Source organism: Primulina huaijiensis, chromosome 15, assembly GCF_012295235.1.
Source record: "Primulina huaijiensis isolate GDHJ02 chromosome 15, ASM1229523v2, whole genome shotgun sequence".
In the NCBI taxonomy this organism is placed as follows: domain Eukaryota; kingdom Viridiplantae; phylum Streptophyta; class Magnoliopsida; order Lamiales; family Gesneriaceae; genus Primulina; species Primulina huaijiensis.
This window is the reverse complement of record NC_133320.1, coordinates 22,749,369-22,766,871: the sequence shown is the minus strand read 5'-3', so window position 1 is coordinate 22,766,871 and position 17,503 is coordinate 22,749,369. Positions and strand designations below refer to the sequence as shown.

The following is a 17,503-nucleotide window of genomic DNA, read 5'->3' as shown; positions in this document are numbered from 1 at the left end:
GTTTTATCTCACCATGATTTCTTACCAGAAAACCTAGACTGCTATATGGTGACATTCCTGCTTTGATTAAACCAAGGTCCGAATGTTCCTTGATTATAATCTGCATATCCCTTTGATCTATGATATTCATTGGGATAGGTTTGCAACGGACAAATTCGTACTCTTTGCATTCTTTAATTTTAAGGCAAGCTTTGAGTTGATTTCTGTTCCACCATGCCAAAGGATCTTCTTTGTAATTTTATTTGATCCTTTTCGTGACATCTTCTAAGGATACCTTAGATTCAAACTCTACTTCATTCTGATGTAGAGTTATCTTCAGGTATTCCATATCTTCTGGTTGGAGCGTTTTATCTGCTCTCAACTGGAGCATTGTTTCTCCAAACCTTCTAGCATCTTTCATTTTTGGGTTCAGAAGTTGTCTTGAATCACCACGCTTTCTGCGAAACTGGATCGGCAATTTTCTGAGGGTGCTGAGACTTCTTTTTCTGCTCTGGATATCTAACAATGGTTAGATGTTCTTGGAATATACACAAGAAAATTATTTTTCTCGAACCTAAGTTCGGATTCATAATTTTTGAAATTATCCTCCTCAAACATTATGTTTCTTTATAATAATAAATAATGTGTTTGAAATAAATTAATCTACGACCCTGATACCATTTTGAAAGCGCGAAGATCAATTAAAAGAAAATAAGGAAGGAGGGTATTTTTGGTATTTTAAAAGAAATTTTCTCTCTCTAAGTACTGAAACCAAATTTACTCAAAAAAAGGAACAATGAATGTTCGTGGTAATTCGCCACAAGATAATTCACATGTGGGTTGTCAGTTTGGCCCCGCAGAGAATATTCTAGTCATATCCAACAAAAAAAAAAAGATTAATCAACACAATAAACCACATATGATTAATTTTTATATTTAGTCTTTACCTTATATAATTAAGTGATTCGATTTTCTATCATCAATTAAATTAAATTTAAAAAAATAACAAACAAACAAACATGCCAACTTGGAAAATTAATATTCTTCATTCAATAAAAAAATATAATAAATTTATAATGAGTAGGTCTCTCGTGAGACGGTCTCACGAGTCTTTATATGTGTGACGGGTCAACTATACCTATATTCATAATAAAAAGTAATACTATTAGCATAAAAATGAATAATTTTTTATAGATGACATAAATAAGATAGTCGACCCACAAAATTGATCCGAAAGACCGTCTCACAAGAATTTTTGTGATTTATAATTTACACATAACTATTATATCTGCTTCTTTTCAAAATTAAAAACAAAAACAATTACACGACACAACAAATATGTTTATCATAGTTGCTTTATTATTTTCTTTAAAGAAATCAATATTTTGCAAATGATACATACAAGATAATCACATATATTTTCAATATAATTTATTCACGATTCAGAAGAACAAACTGTACAAACACTTAACAACATCAAAACAAAGTACACAAACACGAGAAAAGCATGGTTTGTGCAAGTGATAATAACAAGTGGGCACAAAGTAATTTACTAGTGTCTCAAATTACAGACACTACGTCGCTGTAATTGGGTCTTACGGGAAAACCCGGAATTGCCACTCTCGAGTTCACTCTATGTACATTTTCACAGGAAAAAGAGAGAGTACGTTCGAGGCCTGGAAAGGTAATTTCACATGCCTCAGGGTAGGTCGACCGTTGATACCGACTCTCCTCCGTTTATGATCCATGGATGCACTGAAAATTTACCCAGAAAAATAATTTATCAGACTAAGAATTACCATAGCTGTAAGTTAAAATTTCGAAAATTATCCAAAAGTAATTTTTTACTTTGTAAATCTTGTTTTTATTATAAATAAGAACAGAATTCATATGTCTTGTACAAATAAAAATCTACGAAATCATCTCACGAAAAATATAATCTATACTATTATATTAAGTGTGAGGACATGATAATAACTAACTAGAGAATATACCAATTTTTTTTCAATTTTACACTTATATGATATTAATATTAAATTTTTGTTTTTTTGTCTTTTTGTTTTAATTTCAAAACAAACTTTTATTTTTGTTTATTTTTATTTCAACAATTCAAATATCAGTTTAGTCCTTCCATAATTTATCAAATTTCATTTTAATTCATCGCTAATAATAAAAAGATAAGATTGTACGCGTGCATAATAACTAGTGTTTATTATTATTATTATTATTATTTTAGAAAAACAAACCTCAAAACCCCAAGAGAAGCAAAAATCAGAAAGCAAATACAATTCAAGAACCAAAACAGATGACTAAACTGCACAAACTACTTACTCAAGACTTGTTCAGCGGAGAATCTTCTGAAAACATCTCTACAGATCATCTTCCTCAACAGATCCTTAGCCTCCGCCGACACCGATCGGAAAATCTTTGGCGGAAACCTGACATTCCCCCGCATAACCGCCTCGAAAGTCTCCGCCGGTTCATCGCCGTAAAACGGCGGCACTCCCGCGAGCATGATGTACAAAATCACTCCACAGCTCCACACATCGACTTTCTCGTTGTATTCCTTCCCCATCAACACTTCCGGTGCCACGTAATAAGGCGTCCCCACGACCCCACTCATTACCCCTCCCTCGGAAACTCCGAACCACGCCGCGGATCCGAAATCCGCCAATCTCAACCGTCCCCGAGAATCGAACAAGATATTGTCAGGTTTGATGTCCCTGTGAGCTATACCCAAGCGATGGCAGGAGGCGACGGCGATGATCAGTTGTTTGATAATCGTAGCTGCTTCAGGCTCGGAAAAACGGTGACCGGAAGACACACGGTCGTACAGATCTCCACCGTCACAGAGATCGGTGACAAGGTGGAGGTAATCGTCGTCCTCGTAGACGCTGTGGATGCGGAGAATATTGGGACAACCTGACAGAAGTTGGAGGACTTTTGGTTCTACGTCGAGGCAGAGACGGTCAGCTGGGTCGTCTGAAAGGGAATGCTTGTGTATCGATTTACAAGCAAAAGAGTCGGAATCAGCGGCGGCAGAGTGGGGGTAACAGCGGTAAACGACGCCGAATCGGCCTCGGCCGAGCTCTTCGCACAGTTGGTAATATTTCTTGAGGTTTTCGCACATGATAGGAGGATTGGCAGGTGAAAAATGAGATGATGATGGTTAGTTATCGGGTCGGGCTTATATTTAAATGACAATAAATTGAAAAGGGAATATTCGAATGCAAGGGATTTCGGGGGCTATACGGTGTCGTGTGCGACAAGAATTGAGAGGCAAATTTGGACGTTGGAACCTTCTACCATGCGCATATGGGCGTGCGCAGGTTAACATATTTAATTAAAAAAATATATCAACCTTAAACCTCTCCAATTACATCTCAGTCACACTTGATGTCATTGGTCGATTCCCATGCCGCATCGGTAGTCTCGTCAATTTTAAATAATTAATTCTTGACATTTTGAAAATATAATAAGTTGAATGGGATTATGTGAAAAATATTCAAAGAGACGACATATTCCGACCTTAACATATATTTAAATATTACAAGATATAATTTTTAGATGATTTTTTTTGGGCTTAATTTTTCTCATTTAGTTTGTCAAAAAATCAGATTTGAGATATTAAAGATATAAATATTATTGAAGAATGTATTTGTTTGAATATGTTTTGTTGAAGTTATGATTATGATGTAAGGTTTGTTAAGATTGTGTCTATTTTGTATATGAGTATGTCTCTTATGAGACGGTCTCAGTCTCACGACTCTTTATCTGTGATATGGAGGGTCAATCCTACCGATATTCACAATAAAAAAATAATACTCTCAGCATAAAAAATAATTCTATTTCATGGATAACTCAAATAAGAGATATGTATCACAAAATACGACATGTGAGACCGTCTCACACAAATTTTTACCTTTTTTATATGACATAATGTTATTGAAATTCTCGTTTATTTTGAAAACTGTCGAGTGTGATCGTCGACTTTCATTCGGATGTCATAATTTTGTTTTTAGATGCCAAAACGGATGACTACTTCTTAATTGTGAAAATATTTAAAGAATGGAGTGAATAAAGTGAAGATACGTTAAAAAAAAAAAAAAAAAGATAATGTAAGTGGCACAAACTAAAGTTTTAGGAAATAATAATACTACTTTGTGGAGTGATTGCGAAATTATTTTCTAGTGTAATTATGTGTGCTGGTAGGTCATGGTTTGGAGTGGCACTGTAAAAAATATTATTTTTATGAAATGACAATTATTATACAAATTAATTTAAAATTTAATCAAGATTTGGTGTAAATGTGGCCACGCTACTAGTCATAACAGTTTATTCTTTCACTTTATAATAACATTGTTTTATATGATATATTTAATTAATTTGGGATATATATATATATATATATCGAAGACTGTATATTTTACCTGATTATTTTTATCTAGAATAAGACAATAGTTTGACGTTGAAATGTCATCTAAATAAAAAAATTGTCACTTTCATATATAAAATAAATAAATACATGTATCGATCTATTGGTATTTTTTCAACTTTTTCAATATATATAATGTGACCACAAGAATGATACATGACGCAAGCTTATATACAATGTGGTTTATTTGATTAACATGATTTACAAATTATGCATCGAAAAATAATTGATGCGAATTTTCACATCATCCAAAAAGAAAAAAAAATTGAAAGTAATATTTATTACTATTATTATGAGATTTAAATAATGTTTTTGTTTTTTTTATTTATCGTTCCAAATTATTATACAACTCACTCATTAATTTTTATAATTACGATAGAACTCTTATTTGAATATAATCATTTTAAAGTGTAGTATGTCACTTCATTAGTTTTATAATTATGATATTACTTATTTTTGAATATAAATCAAATTAATTATAAAAAATTAATACAAACATGTAAACCATACGTCGTTACACTAGTATTATTTCCGNATATAAGGCAATATGAAACTCAATTATTGTTCAGAAGCCAAACCGACTTCAGACACTTGTGGGTTTATTTACTACACTCGCAAAGCTAAACTCACCAATGCATTATTATTTTTTATGTCTCGATTTGTACATATTTATGTTTTTCGTACGATGGAAGGGTCCATATGTCGGAAAATCAATCGATAGCTTAGTGGATATGATTCCACCAAAATTATCTTATCGAGTGGAAAGCTTTTAGACAATCCATCTATGCAATTGCCTTTTCTTTTTATTTATATATGGTCGTAATGGATATTGAAAATGATGGGTAATATATTTATTGACTTGTTTTTTGAAGTCTTCATCGAACTAAGTTGTTTAGATAGATCATTTGCAAATCTATTAATTTGAAAGTTATTTATTTAATTTATAACAACGGATTTGAAATACTTGTTTCGTGGAATAATTTGAAATGTATTCACTTAAACGAGTAAAACCCCAAGATTAGAGTGGTATTGGGTTCAAATCATATCACATATGTTTAGTTAGTTAGATTATGTTCATATTAAGGCAAAAATTTGTGTGAGACTGTCTCACGATCGTATTTTGTGATACAGATATCTTATTTGAGTCATCCATTAAAAAATATTACTTTTTATTCTAAGAGTATTACATTTTATTGTGAATATCGGTAAAATTGACTCGTCTCACAGATAAAGATTCGTGAGACGATCTCACAAGAGACCTACTCTTATATAAATCTCCCATTGTCATTGCATAAAAAAATAAAATCATTCGGTCCAAACAGAAGCACAAAAGATGGACCGACCACAAGGAATCCATGCAAAAACAGACTTCAACACGTATTTGGTTCCCATGCAAAATTAGAGGAATATAAACTGAATATATGATGTCAAATTACATCCCCAATTTTTGTAAAAGGGCCATTCAAGTCAGGTGATCCAACAAACGGAGAACATTTAAAAAAAAAAAACTAATTACATGGAAAACTTTGTCAAAAATAAATTACAGAGCCAATAAACACAGTTAGTCGTTACCAGCTTAACACAAGATCAACCGCTTCATCTCAGGTCAGGTTCTGGTTCCCAGCAGTATTTCATCTCTTGCTCCGTGTATACAGGCGAGCCAAGCGTCGTCAAACAATTTAATACACTGAGTCATCCAACTAGCAGAAATAACAGAAGGTCCTGTTTCTTTGCGCATCCCTCTCTTCATAACCGCGGATAAACGCTCTTATTGAAAGATGTTCCGAGGCATACGTTGCAAATGATGCCAAAACAAGGCCTCCCACAACCATTAAGCCTAACCTGTTAAACCAGATGTATCATTCACCATAAAGACTTAATAGTTAAGTTGGTCATTGGACAGTTCCGCAGATCAAATTCTATTTCACATACTGATCAGTATGCGCTAGATTATTCACTCCCTAATCTTCATACGATTTTCCATAATTACTGCTGTTTTTTAGCAAATAGGTTAGCCAGGAATCCAATAACTATATAGATCCAAGTGAAGTAATATTAGAATAATAGTGCATCAGCAAATAAACATCAACAGTAGGATGCTGAAAGATCTCAAATTTGAGCAAGATTCATTTGTCTGATGCACTTTCAGAGAGAAACACATGAAGTGAAAAGAAAACGTTAATAAGACCAGCAATAAAGGTTTCCTCGGGAAAAAATAACCTAATTAACCATAATTAAATTACAAGTCAGAAGCATGGAATTAAAAATTTAGGAAATTTTTACACACTTCCACATGTCATTTCATTCTCTGCAAACAAATGATCAATTGATAATTTCAAACAAATGTATCATGACAACTCTTGGGGTGCAATAATTGCTCTTGCTAAGAAAGCGATCGAACCGTATTGTTTGGGTTGTTATACAATTTAAAATATTTGAGTTGTATCGTTACTATCAGCTGTAACTTTTGGTAAAACGACAAATATTCGGTCCTAACCTTATAATTGATATCAGAGTCAAGCTCACGTGTTCGATTCACATAAATTGCAAGCAGTCAATTGTTGAAAGAGAGACTGTTGGGGTGCAATAATTGTCTCCGCTAACAGAGCGGTCGAACTGTGGCCTTGGACTGCTGTTCAGTTTAAAATATTTGAGTTGCACCATTACTATATGCTTTGTTTTTGGCCAAGTGACAATATCTGCTATAGTTTTTGATAAAACGACAATCGTTCGATCCTCCAACAACTATTAGCCAATCGCTGCTATAATATTTTGACACAACTATTGTTCTTTAAACAACATCGAGACTCAATAGTCGGAGATAAACCATCTAAATCATCACGGATTGCTGCCAACAGGGTTCATCATGTCCTTCCTCTTTAACAAAGAGAGTAAGCGAAAATAGCACCCACCCATAGTTAGCAACAAGTTCTAAGATCTAGTTCAAACAAGCAGCTGATAAATCATGTGAACTCGAGCACATTTGCGACTACTCTACGTTTAATTTTATGGGCACATTATCTTGTTGTATACAGGCACTATAGCACTTCCCAAGGAAATCTGAGTTCGTGATGCAATGTACCATCACTTTCAAATGTCTAGACAATAGGACCATTTGTTAGGCACTACTTCATTGGATCCAATCTTCCTGCCATATTCTGAGGCGTTCTAAAAGTCAGAAATATTAAGAATTATGACTAAACGAACACAGGAATTAGCATTTCAAATATAGAAGAATCAAACTCAAGCATTTCCTTACCTGTCCTCGACAACTCAGAATTCAACACTTAGCCGTCATAGGAATCCAAAGGAAAAGGCTTGGAACCAATGACTTGAGTTTTAGAAAGGCATTTTAAGATTGAAAACCCGCAATTCAACAGATGAGTAATCAGAGAATAATAAGCTTCATATTTTAAACAAATCTTCACAGAGCATCATATTTCACTTGGGTCCTTAACTTCACCATATCCGTCATTATTTGTCTCAAGTGATAGCTATCCAAAATTTCACGTGTCCTTTGTCAACCACTTGAAGGGGTCAATGTTTAAACGGAACTTTATGGTTAGTTCTCAACTGCTTAAAGGGCCAAAATTCAATCCAACTTCACGATTTATCTTTTTGGCCTCCACAACATTTTAACATTTTACTAGAAATAAAAGAATTAAGAACTAAATCTAAAAATATGAAATAAATAATATCACCATCATGAAAAACGTAACAACTAAGCAATTATTTAATATCTGACATCAGTGACATGTAAATTGATGCTAGAGGAATAATCCAACTCAAAAGCAGGTCAAACAGCACATCACTGGAGACTAGAGAGCATATAAAACGAAAATCTTAGAAAGCCTAGTTCTATCTAATCAATATTCACACCACCATCAACAAAAGCTGAAATGGTGTAAAATTTAGAATTTCATACAACTAAAGTTACAAAAGCTGAAAGATAATGTCATTAACACACAAAAATACCTTGAAAATAAAGCAGTGATCCCAAAAAGACATGGTAATAGAGGAGCTGCCAAGGCTAGCGATGCCATCCCGAGTCCATAATACCATGCAGAGGCATCACAAGACGACATTTGTCTTAGATGACCTGAAAACAAACCAAACACTATAACTCCAGTCATATGGATACAAGAACATGCTAAACTAGGTATTTCCTTGCATGTATAATACCTTTTCCAGAATCATGATCGTATGATGCAGGATTAGATGAAAATGAAGATGCTCGATTGGCCGCATGCTTTCCACATCGATGGATAACATGCAGATAACTTCCAAACAGTATGAAGAAAATTGTGAAGGTCCATTCATACACAAGAAGCAAACCAGTCCATGGCATTATTTGCCGAGGCACGATCAACATCGAGAGTGCAAGCGACAAAATTGCAGCAGCGAAGCATATAACCACTGACATCGCACCAAGAAAAACAGGCACCTTATTATAGGTAGCATTTGGGAACTGTATTACAATACACCATCACGTGAAAATAAAAATCAGAATGTATAGAATACGGCTCAACAATTTATTGTTATGTGTACATCAGAGAGTATCACCAGTGCTAAATAGATTGCAATATCAGTATGCAGAGAGTAGACAATGTATCTTAGTGCAGCAAGTTCCTTTTACGAAAATTGGAATTAAGGATCATCCACATAATCTTAAAAAGAATATTTCAGCATAATCTTAAGCTGGGGAGTATAACACACCTGCTGACTAGAGCTGATGGTAGAGGAACTGACCGTAGAGTAACTAAGAATACCTCCAGATCTCAACTTGTAGAAGAGGTGTCTAATGTGATCAAACAATGATCGTGTCTGTGTGTATGAGCAACCGTTTCAAATATAGACAGTAAAGAGCACATTTACAAGCATTTAATGAAAAAGAAGATTATAGTTCCGAACCTGTAAAAAGGAGCGATAATAAAAGAAAACCAGGAACACAAATGGAAGCAGAATTAGAAATTTGACTACTACATCATCCTTTGGATTTTGACCCCCAGCAGTTCCTGGAAGACTTGCTTCAAGCTTTACCCTAACATTCTGGGTTATATCAACAAAAACTAAACTAGTCAACCAATTGGTGATGTAGGATATACACAAGTATTGCATCCAACAATAAAAAGCAGACAAATCTCAATAATACGTCGACTTAAAATTTCAATAATTTACCTGCCAGACATCGACTGGCTTAACAAGCCAAGACGTCCACCAATCCCAAGGCTTAAGAGGACCAAGTGTATAATGAATAACACGGAGTTCTTCCTCATCAACCATCCACTACAAGTTTGGACCAACAAAAAAGAGAAAAATCAGAGGATTTTCGGTAGACATGGGATAGAAGATGAAGAAATTCAGGGAGTCCGGTAACTCCCTACATTGAAAATACCCTGAAAAATTTCCAAAAAATAGTACCTAAATCAAAGCTTTCTTTATTTAGTTGAACTAATCCTGTTACACAGTATACCTATCAAAATGCGGCTATCATTTTTGAATGAATGCTTTCTTTGCTTGAAATGTCCACTCTTCCTCTAGTACATGCCTCTTATTGCACCTTAACATTCTTAATCCAAATGTACATACTACTACCGCTACTTCAAATGTTAATATCCACCACCAATTTTTAAGAGACATCGAAATCTTATGGAATATTATCAGTCCAGCTCCTGTAAAACATATATAAAGTCTCAACTCATAAAGCACATATTTCAGATTAAACTTCTGGTGAAGCGCATGTAAAATCTTTTCTTCGTCAATATTAGATAAATATGAGGAATAATTACACCACCCAACCCATATACCAATAAGAAGAAGAGTGTTTGGAAACACACAAAAGTGACAAGTAAAATAGAAAGAGTCACAAATGCACCGAACAGGCACCTTCCTTGAGCCAGCTTGCCAGCCTGAAGTAACTGTGTTGTAATACACGGGAGCAACAATTGACAATTACTTAACATTTTTTCTCACAGTGTCTACTTCCTCCCTTCTAAATTAGTCACATCCATAAACAAAAACAAAATCAGCTATGGAGCTATGAGATGTTACCTTATTGGCAAGCATGTAAAGGCCAACATCTGCATTGTATAAAGTAGAAAGTCTCTCCATTTTGGGAATGGGTCTAGATTTCAACTCCTCTGGGGATAAATGTGGGTCAAAAATGCGTGCACTGGCAAATTCGGGGTAGTATGAGTTGAGAAATCCTTGGTCACCTGCAGCGTACGGGGAAAAGTTTGTAATAAAAAGGAGAAGAAAGAAACTCCATCGTCCTCATAACAATTATTTGAACAATTTAGCATTAAAACAATTATTCAAGGTAAACATGACATTTCCATCTTAGTTTAATGACACAAATAGTCATATCAAACTACAAAGTATTATTCACACAGCATGTATTCACCAAAAAAACCACAGAAATGGAGGAACACCAATATGCTATACCTCCAGTGTAAGAATACATGGTGGTCACTTTGGTCATCATGTCATTGAACAATTCTTCTGACGGTTCAACCACCATCACTCCTGAATTCAGCCTTTCTGAATGCTTTAAGTTGGCACAAAAGTTTCGACACTTGAAAAGATCTTCAATGCTCTTAACCACAATTGTATCAGCATCAAGATACACCACTGCCAAAATGCAAAGTAATAACATTAAGAACGGCAATGAATCATCGAATTATCTAAATCCAAATATTTAAAATGACCACCAATCAATCATCAAAAATGAAAAGTTCCAGCAAGTTTTATAAAACACGTAAATTATAGAAGAATTTAACCTACAACAGATTTACTGCCTCGTTGTTAATACAAATGGTGATCACCTTTTTTGTAGTCTGTCATATTGAATATCTTAAGCTTTGTGTACACTCCCCAAAACCTTGAAGGACGTACTTGATTGGGATTTTCCAACAAACTAATTGTTTTCACAATCCAGCCATCTGCCTGCATGATAGAAACCAATTATAACAATTGAAATAATTAAAAGAAATAAAGAGCACCTGCACTATCATCCTTATCATCAGCATCTCAACACTTACTTCATTATCCAAAATAAGGATCAATGAACCAATGTCCCTGGTTCCAAGACTTGAAATAGAAGAATCTACCAAAGACCCTTCCTTTTGGTAAAAAAAGGTAAGGTTCACACAAAAATTTATTTAGAGCTTCAAAAGCACAGGACTGAGACCCATTGAAATACTTGTCTGCCCATGTTAAAAAAGCAACACATTCTACACTGATTTCGTCGCAACTCAATTTCGGAGCAATAACTTCATATCATGAATTCATCAAAGATACTAAACTACCCGGACTGTATCACAACATCATTTAGTTAGTAAGGTAATGTCTCAAGATTAAAGACTTTTTATAGGAAAGTACTGTTGTGGAATCTACTTGAAGTCTAGTAAGGGCAAGCAACTCACTCATTACTTTGAATTCAAAATACACTTTAAATGAAAAAAATATCCCAATACTGACGAAGGAAAAAAAAAAGCTACCCAAGATGCAAAATTTAAGCTTGAAATCCGATTATCCTAATCTCCACAACATATAAAGCCAGCATCGCCCTTAATCACAAAAAGCTCAAACCAAGGTACAGTCACTACAATACTCAAAAACAAAAAGAAACATCGCATATTCATAGCATACAGTCTGTACAATCAATCTTTGAAGCAAAAATAAAGAAATAAGGGAGAAAATAAAAGAAACCTTAAGCAACTTTTTAGCATAATTGGAGACTCCATCCGAAGCCAAAGTAACCATATCCTTGGTAGAACCCGTGTCGCGAATCGATTTCCCCAAAACCCGCACGCCGAGTAGGAATTCATCGCCATAGAGTAAGGTGACGTAAGCTTCTTTCGAATTCTGAGATCCCAAAGTTTTATCGCAACTGCATACTCCAATCATCAAAATCAATAACAGCGAAAGAATAAATCCTGGTTTTAACTTATTCGATTCCATAATCCTTCGAATGGGATTTTGAGAAGGTTTCGGAAGATCCGTCGATCGAATCTAAGGCAAAAAGGGATGGGATTTCCACAATCGTTTTACCCAGGTCTTTGTTGTCGTCTCCAACCGTCCAACGAAGACTTGTCAACTTTGTCGTTCTTAATTGATTCTAATGTATTTTAATGATTTTAAAAAAAGTAATTTAGTTGAATTTTTTTTAGGTAAAATGTGCAATTATTTATTTAAAATTAGTGAATAAAAACACAAGCATTTTTAGGATTTGAAATTAAAAGTTATTTTCATAAATTCGATTTTAATTATAATATTTACTTATATATTATGATAATTAAATAGAAATATTTTTATGCAAAATTGTGATATAATTATTTAACAAAAAACGGTCTCACGAGTCAATTTTGTGAGTCGAGTTTCCTATTTAGATCAAGAAAAAAAATATTACTTATTATTATAAATATAAGCAAAATTGACATGTCTCATCTTATAAGAAACCTACTAATCATTTAAAAATTATAGATAAAAATAAGAAATATTTTATTAATTAAAATATGAAAATTGTAAATAAAAAAATTAACTAAAACATGTTTTTATGCTTTTTTTTGCACTCATTTAATTTTGAAAGGAGTCGGGATCTTGGACCATGTGAATTTCCGCTTACTCCGTTGTGATTGTTCAAAATGAAGTGAAAGAAATATTCTCGTTTCTTTTTTTATTATTTCAATTGGTAAAAGATGTATATATGTTACATGTGTTATTATTATTTTTAATTTGATCAAATAATAATAAATAATTAACACGAAATTATTTTCAATTTAAAAGAGTTGTTCGATTTATAAGAGAAATTTTGTTTAGATTTTTTTAATGTAAAATATGAAATAACTCGAGGAGGTTTTCAGTAGGGAGTATGTCTTTTGTGAGACGGTCTCATGAATCTTTATCTGTAAGACTGGTCAACCCTACCAATATTCACAATAAAAAGTAATACTCTTAGCATAAAAAGTAATACTTTTTCATGAATGACTCAAAATAAGAGATCCGTCTCACAAAATAAGATTCGTGAGATCGTCTCATAAAAATTTTTACCTTTGAGATAGAATGCAGAACTAGAAGCCTTTGCACAATTTGCCAACTAATAGACAAACAAGGATTGAATATGCCCCTCTACCATACTTTACCTTTGAGATAGAATAAAAAAAATAATTATAAAATTAAATATTTTGATATTTCTACTCACTTTAAATCTTATATTTAATAATATAATAATATAAATAGTATAGATAATATAAGGTGCGATGCGAAATGAGTTCGAGGATTTATATGGAAATTGTCGTTATATTTTTTTTAAAAAAAGAATTTTGTTTTTTGTATTTTGTATTTTGAACCCATAAAAACCCTAGACAAGGATCGTTATCCTGCATACACCCACTGTACCTCCACTTTGCACGCAATTTGCCAGCAAACCCTAGATCCGGCGACAGGGGAAATCGAAAAACGTTGCGAAGATGAGGATCATGATTAAAGGCGGTGTTTGGAAAAACACCGAAGATGAGATATTGAAGGCGGCGGTGATGAAGTATGGGAAGAATCAGTGGGCACGAATTTCTTCTCTTTTAGTTCGTAAATCCGCGAAGCAGTGCAAGGCGCGTTGGTACGAGTGGCTGGACCCCTCAATAAAAAAGGTAAGAGTTCGATTAATGTTACAACTTTGGTGTTTTTGGAAGTATTGTGTAATTTAGTTGTGAAAGTAGTTGGACTGAATGGAAACAACATGTATCAGAGTGAAGGCGGGAAAGTCAGATTAGGGGAGAGAGTGAAATAGTGATAGAAGAAAGTGGGGAAAATTGGGGGTTTGAATTATTTGGATGGAACTACTGTTGCTGATTTTAGCTGATTACACGTTTCCATTTCTTCTTTCAGCCATTATGATTTTATTACTTTTTCTTTTTCCTTGTTCTTGCAAACTCTGGGAAGGGTTGATTATGTGTTATCTGATGTATGTATCCACGTGCATGCAAACTTAAGAGACTGTTAACGCTTTTGCACCTGGAAGAGTGATGATTTGTTTTTTGCTTTTGCTATAATTTCTTGTATTCTTTAATTTCCTGTATTCTTTCTTGTGTATGGTTATCCAATCCAAATTTTCCACTAGAGAAGTTTTGTAGAAGGTTTTAAACGTTATAGTCATTGTAACTTGGATTATGTGATCCATGTTTAATGTGCTAGATAAATGACACGCGTCTGTGTATGTGCTATGTAGACTGAGTGGACCAGAGAAGAAGATGAAAAACTGCTGCATCTGGCTAAGCTCATGCCCACACAGTGGAGAACTATTGCCCCGATTGTGGGTCGTACTCCAGCACAGTGCCTTGAACGATATGAGAAGCTCTTGGATGCAGCATGTGCTAAGGATGAGAACTATGAACCTGGTGACGACCCAAGGAAATTGCGGCCAGGAGAGATTGACCCAAATCCGGAATCTAAGCCAGCTCGTCCTGATCCTGTGGATATGGACGAGGATGAGAAAGAGATGCTTTCTGAAGCACGAGCTCGTTTGGCCAACACAAGAGGCAAAAAGGCAAAGAGGAAAGCTAGAGAAAAGCAACTTGAAGAGGCCCGACGACTTGCTTCGTTGCAGAAAAGGAGAGAATTAAAAGCTGCTGGAATTGACATCCGGAAAAGGAAGAGAAAGAGAAGGGGAATTGACTACAATGCAGAAATTCCCTTTGAAAAGAAACCTCCTCCAGGCTTTTATGATGTTGCTGATGAAGATCGTCCAGCTGAACTAGTCAGCTTCCCAACCACCATTGAAGAACTTGAAGGTGAAAGAAGAGTTGACCGGGAAGCACGTCTTAGAAAGCAGGACATTGCGAGGAACAAAATTGCTCAGAGACAGGATACTCCATCAGCAATACTACAAGCCAACAAGCTCAATGATCCTGAAACAGTAAGAAAAAGATCTAAACTTAGTCTCCCTGCACCACAGATCCCAGACCATGAACTAGAAGCGATTGCTAAGATGGGGATTGCCAGTGATCTTATCGGGAGTGAAGAATTAACAGAAGGGAATGCTGCAACACGTTCTCTTCTTGCAAACTATGCACAGACACCCCAGCAGGGTATGCCTTCAATGCGAACACCTCAGAGAACTCCTGCAAGCAAGCAGGATGCCATTATGATGGAGGCTGAGAACCAGCGGAGATTGACTCAATCTCAGACTCCCCTGCTTGGTGGAGAAAATCCATTGTTGCACCCTTCAGACTTTTCTGGAGTCACTCCTAGGAAAAAGGATATTGCAACTCCAAATCCCCTCTTAACTCCTTCGGCAACTCCCGGAGGTGCGGGACTTACTCCTAGAATTAACATGACACCTTCACACGATGGGTATAATTCTTTTAGCATGACCCCCAAAGGTACTCCAATGAGGGATGAGCTGCGCATTAATGAAGAAATAGATATACATGACAGTGGCAAGTTAAGGCAATCTGATTTGAGGAAGGAACTGGTCTCTGGATTGAAAACCCTTCCACAACCCAAAAACGAGTACCAGATAGTTGTCCAATCCTTCCCCGACGAGGATGAAGAACCTGAGGAGAAAATTGAGGAGGATATGTCCGACAGGATAACTCGAGAAAAGGCAGAGGAAGAAGCGAGGCAACAAGCATTACTTAAGAAAAGATCGAAAGTGCTGCAAAGGGAACTGCCTAGACCCCCACCATCTTCGCTGGAACTTATTAGGGGGTCTTTGATTAGAGCTGATGAAGACAAAAGCTCTGTTGTGCCTCCAACATTAATTGAGCAGGCCGATGAGTTAATACGAAGAGAGCTTCTATTGTTATTGGAACATGATGAAGTGAAATATCCATCGGAAGAGAAACCTGCTAAAGAGAAGAAAAAAGGGTCTAAACGTGCCGCGAATGGGAAGTCTGTGCCTGCTCCTTCGATTGAAGACTTTGAAGAAAATGAGCTGAAAGAAGCTGACACATTAATAAAGGAGGAGGCCCAGTTCATTCGAATGGCTATGGGCCACGAAAAGGAATCACTCGATGAGTACATAGAGGCGCATGAAACATGTTTAAATGATATCATGTACTTTCCCACTCGTGATGGCTATGGTCTGTCGAGCGTTGCCAACAATGTGGAGAGACTCACCGCTTTTCAAAATGAGTTTGAAAATATAAGGAAGAGGATGGATGATGATGCTAAAAAGGCTCAACGGCATGAACAGAAGATTAAAGTTCTTACTAATGGCTATCAAATGAGAGCTGGAAAACTCTGGACACAGATCGAGGCAACCTTCAAGCAGATGGATACTGCAGGAACAGAACTTGAGTGCTTCCTTACTTTGCAGAAGCAAGAACAACTAGCAGCCACACGGAGGATCAGTAACCTTTGGGAAGAAGTTCAGAAACAAAAGGATCTCGAGCGTATTTTACAGAAACGCTATGGTGATCTATTACCAGAACTCGAAAGGGTTCAGAATTTGATAGATTTGTACCGATTACAAGCAAAAAGAAAGGAGGAAACTGCTGCAGAAGACAACTCCCACGTATCGTCGAGTGCTGAGGTGGAGACTGCTGATCAATCCGCTGCACAGGATCTCGAGACGTCAGCACCTTCAGCCATCACTGATGAAATAAACTCTATGGAAGCTGACACATCTGATGTCTCGAAAGACGATGCATGAAATTAATTGTCTCGAAAAATATTGGCATTTCTATTTGTTTGTAACAAGAGGTGTCGATATCTGCGTTCTAGAGATGAACATGGGGCGAAAATGTCGATCCATTTGGTTTCTACTGGAAACATGTCAACCACCAATAATTTGTTAAAATGCATGGAAGTCATATATTGAAGAGATTAGCTTTGTTTCGCGCGGATTCACATTTTGTTTACGAATTGTATTCTGATGATTGATGTAAAAATGTACTTGTTTGACATTATCTTCCATGGATGATATGTTCTCCAACTTACACACACAGTTACTGTATAAAAGTTATATTTTATATTAATGGTGATTGGTACTAAGAAAAAGATGTTCTGAATCCAACTCGATATTTAAATCAAGTGGTTCAACTCGATTGTAGAATTTGTTTAGTTGGAAAATTAAATTTGAAACTCAAT

General features: G+C 35.4%; 3 protein-coding genes across 3 annotated transcripts; 1 reads left to right on the top strand and 2 right to left on the bottom strand.

The window, feature by feature from the left end:
• Positions 1–1,414: 1,414 nt before the first annotated feature.
• Positions 1,415–3,238, bottom strand: LOC140958911 (phosphoenolpyruvate carboxylase kinase 1-like). Its single transcript, XM_073416505.1, has 2 exons — positions 2,311–3,238; positions 1,415–1,734 (listed from the first exon to the last, which is right to left on the bottom strand). The coding sequence occupies exons 1-2, from the start codon at positions 3,107–3,109 to the stop codon at positions 1,679–1,681; spliced, it is 855 nt and encodes a 284-aa protein (XP_073272606.1). The 5' UTR covers positions 3,110–3,238; the 3' UTR covers positions 1,415–1,678.
• Positions 3,239–5,780: 2,542 nt separating this feature from the next.
• Positions 5,781–12,532, bottom strand: LOC140958909 (inositol phosphorylceramide glucuronosyltransferase 1-like). Its single transcript, XM_073416504.1, has 10 exons — positions 12,125–12,532; positions 11,239–11,359; positions 10,859–11,044; positions 10,466–10,629; positions 9,593–9,700; positions 9,326–9,463; positions 9,131–9,238; positions 8,597–8,882; positions 8,390–8,513; positions 5,781–6,256 (listed from the first exon to the last, which is right to left on the bottom strand). Exons 1-10 carry the CDS (start codon positions 12,374–12,376, stop codon positions 6,115–6,117), a joined length of 1,629 nt encoding a protein of 542 aa, XP_073272605.1. The 5' UTR covers positions 12,377–12,532; the 3' UTR covers positions 5,781–6,114.
• A 1,265-nt stretch (positions 12,533–13,797) lies between these two features.
• LOC140959088 (cell division cycle 5-like protein) lies at positions 13,798–17,263 on the top strand. Its single transcript, XM_073416833.1, has 2 exons — positions 13,798–14,061; positions 14,640–17,263. Exons 1-2 carry the CDS (start codon positions 13,885–13,887, stop codon positions 17,064–17,066), a joined length of 2,604 nt encoding a protein of 867 aa, XP_073272934.1. The 5' UTR covers positions 13,798–13,884; the 3' UTR covers positions 17,067–17,263.
• Positions 17,264–17,503: the final 240 nt, after the last annotated feature.

What these genes read in the sequence shown, in the direction of transcription:
- LOC140958911 (XM_073416505.1), bottom strand. Translation starts at nt 3,109, where the DNA reads ATGTGCGAAAACCTCAAGAAATATTACCAACTGTGCGAAGAGCTCGGC. An exon ending in CTCCGCTGAACAAGTCTTGA is followed by an intron (nt 1,735 to 2,310) that starts GTAAGTAGTTTG and finishes GTAAATTTTCAG; the next exon opens with TGCATCCATGGATCATAAAC.
- LOC140958909 (XM_073416504.1), bottom strand. Translation starts at nt 12,376, where the DNA reads ATGGAATCGAATAAGTTAAAACCAGGATTTATTCTTTCGCTGTTATTG. An exon ending in CCATCAGCTCTAGTCAGCAG is followed by an intron (nt 8,883 to 9,130) that starts GTGTGTTATACT and finishes ATTGTAATACAG; the next exon opens with TTCCCAAATGCTACCTATAA. An exon ending in ATCACTGCTTTATTTTCAAG is followed by an intron (nt 6,257 to 8,389) that starts GTATTTTTGTGT and finishes CTGGTTTAACAG; the next exon opens with GTTAGGCTTAATGGTTGTGG.
- LOC140959088 (XM_073416833.1), top strand. Translation starts at nt 13,885, where the DNA reads ATGAGGATCATGATTAAAGGCGGTGTTTGGAAAAACACCGAAGATGAG. An exon ending in TGGACCCCTCAATAAAAAAG is followed by an intron (nt 14,062 to 14,639) that starts GTAAGAGTTCGA and finishes TGTGCTATGTAG; the next exon opens with ACTGAGTGGACCAGAGAAGA.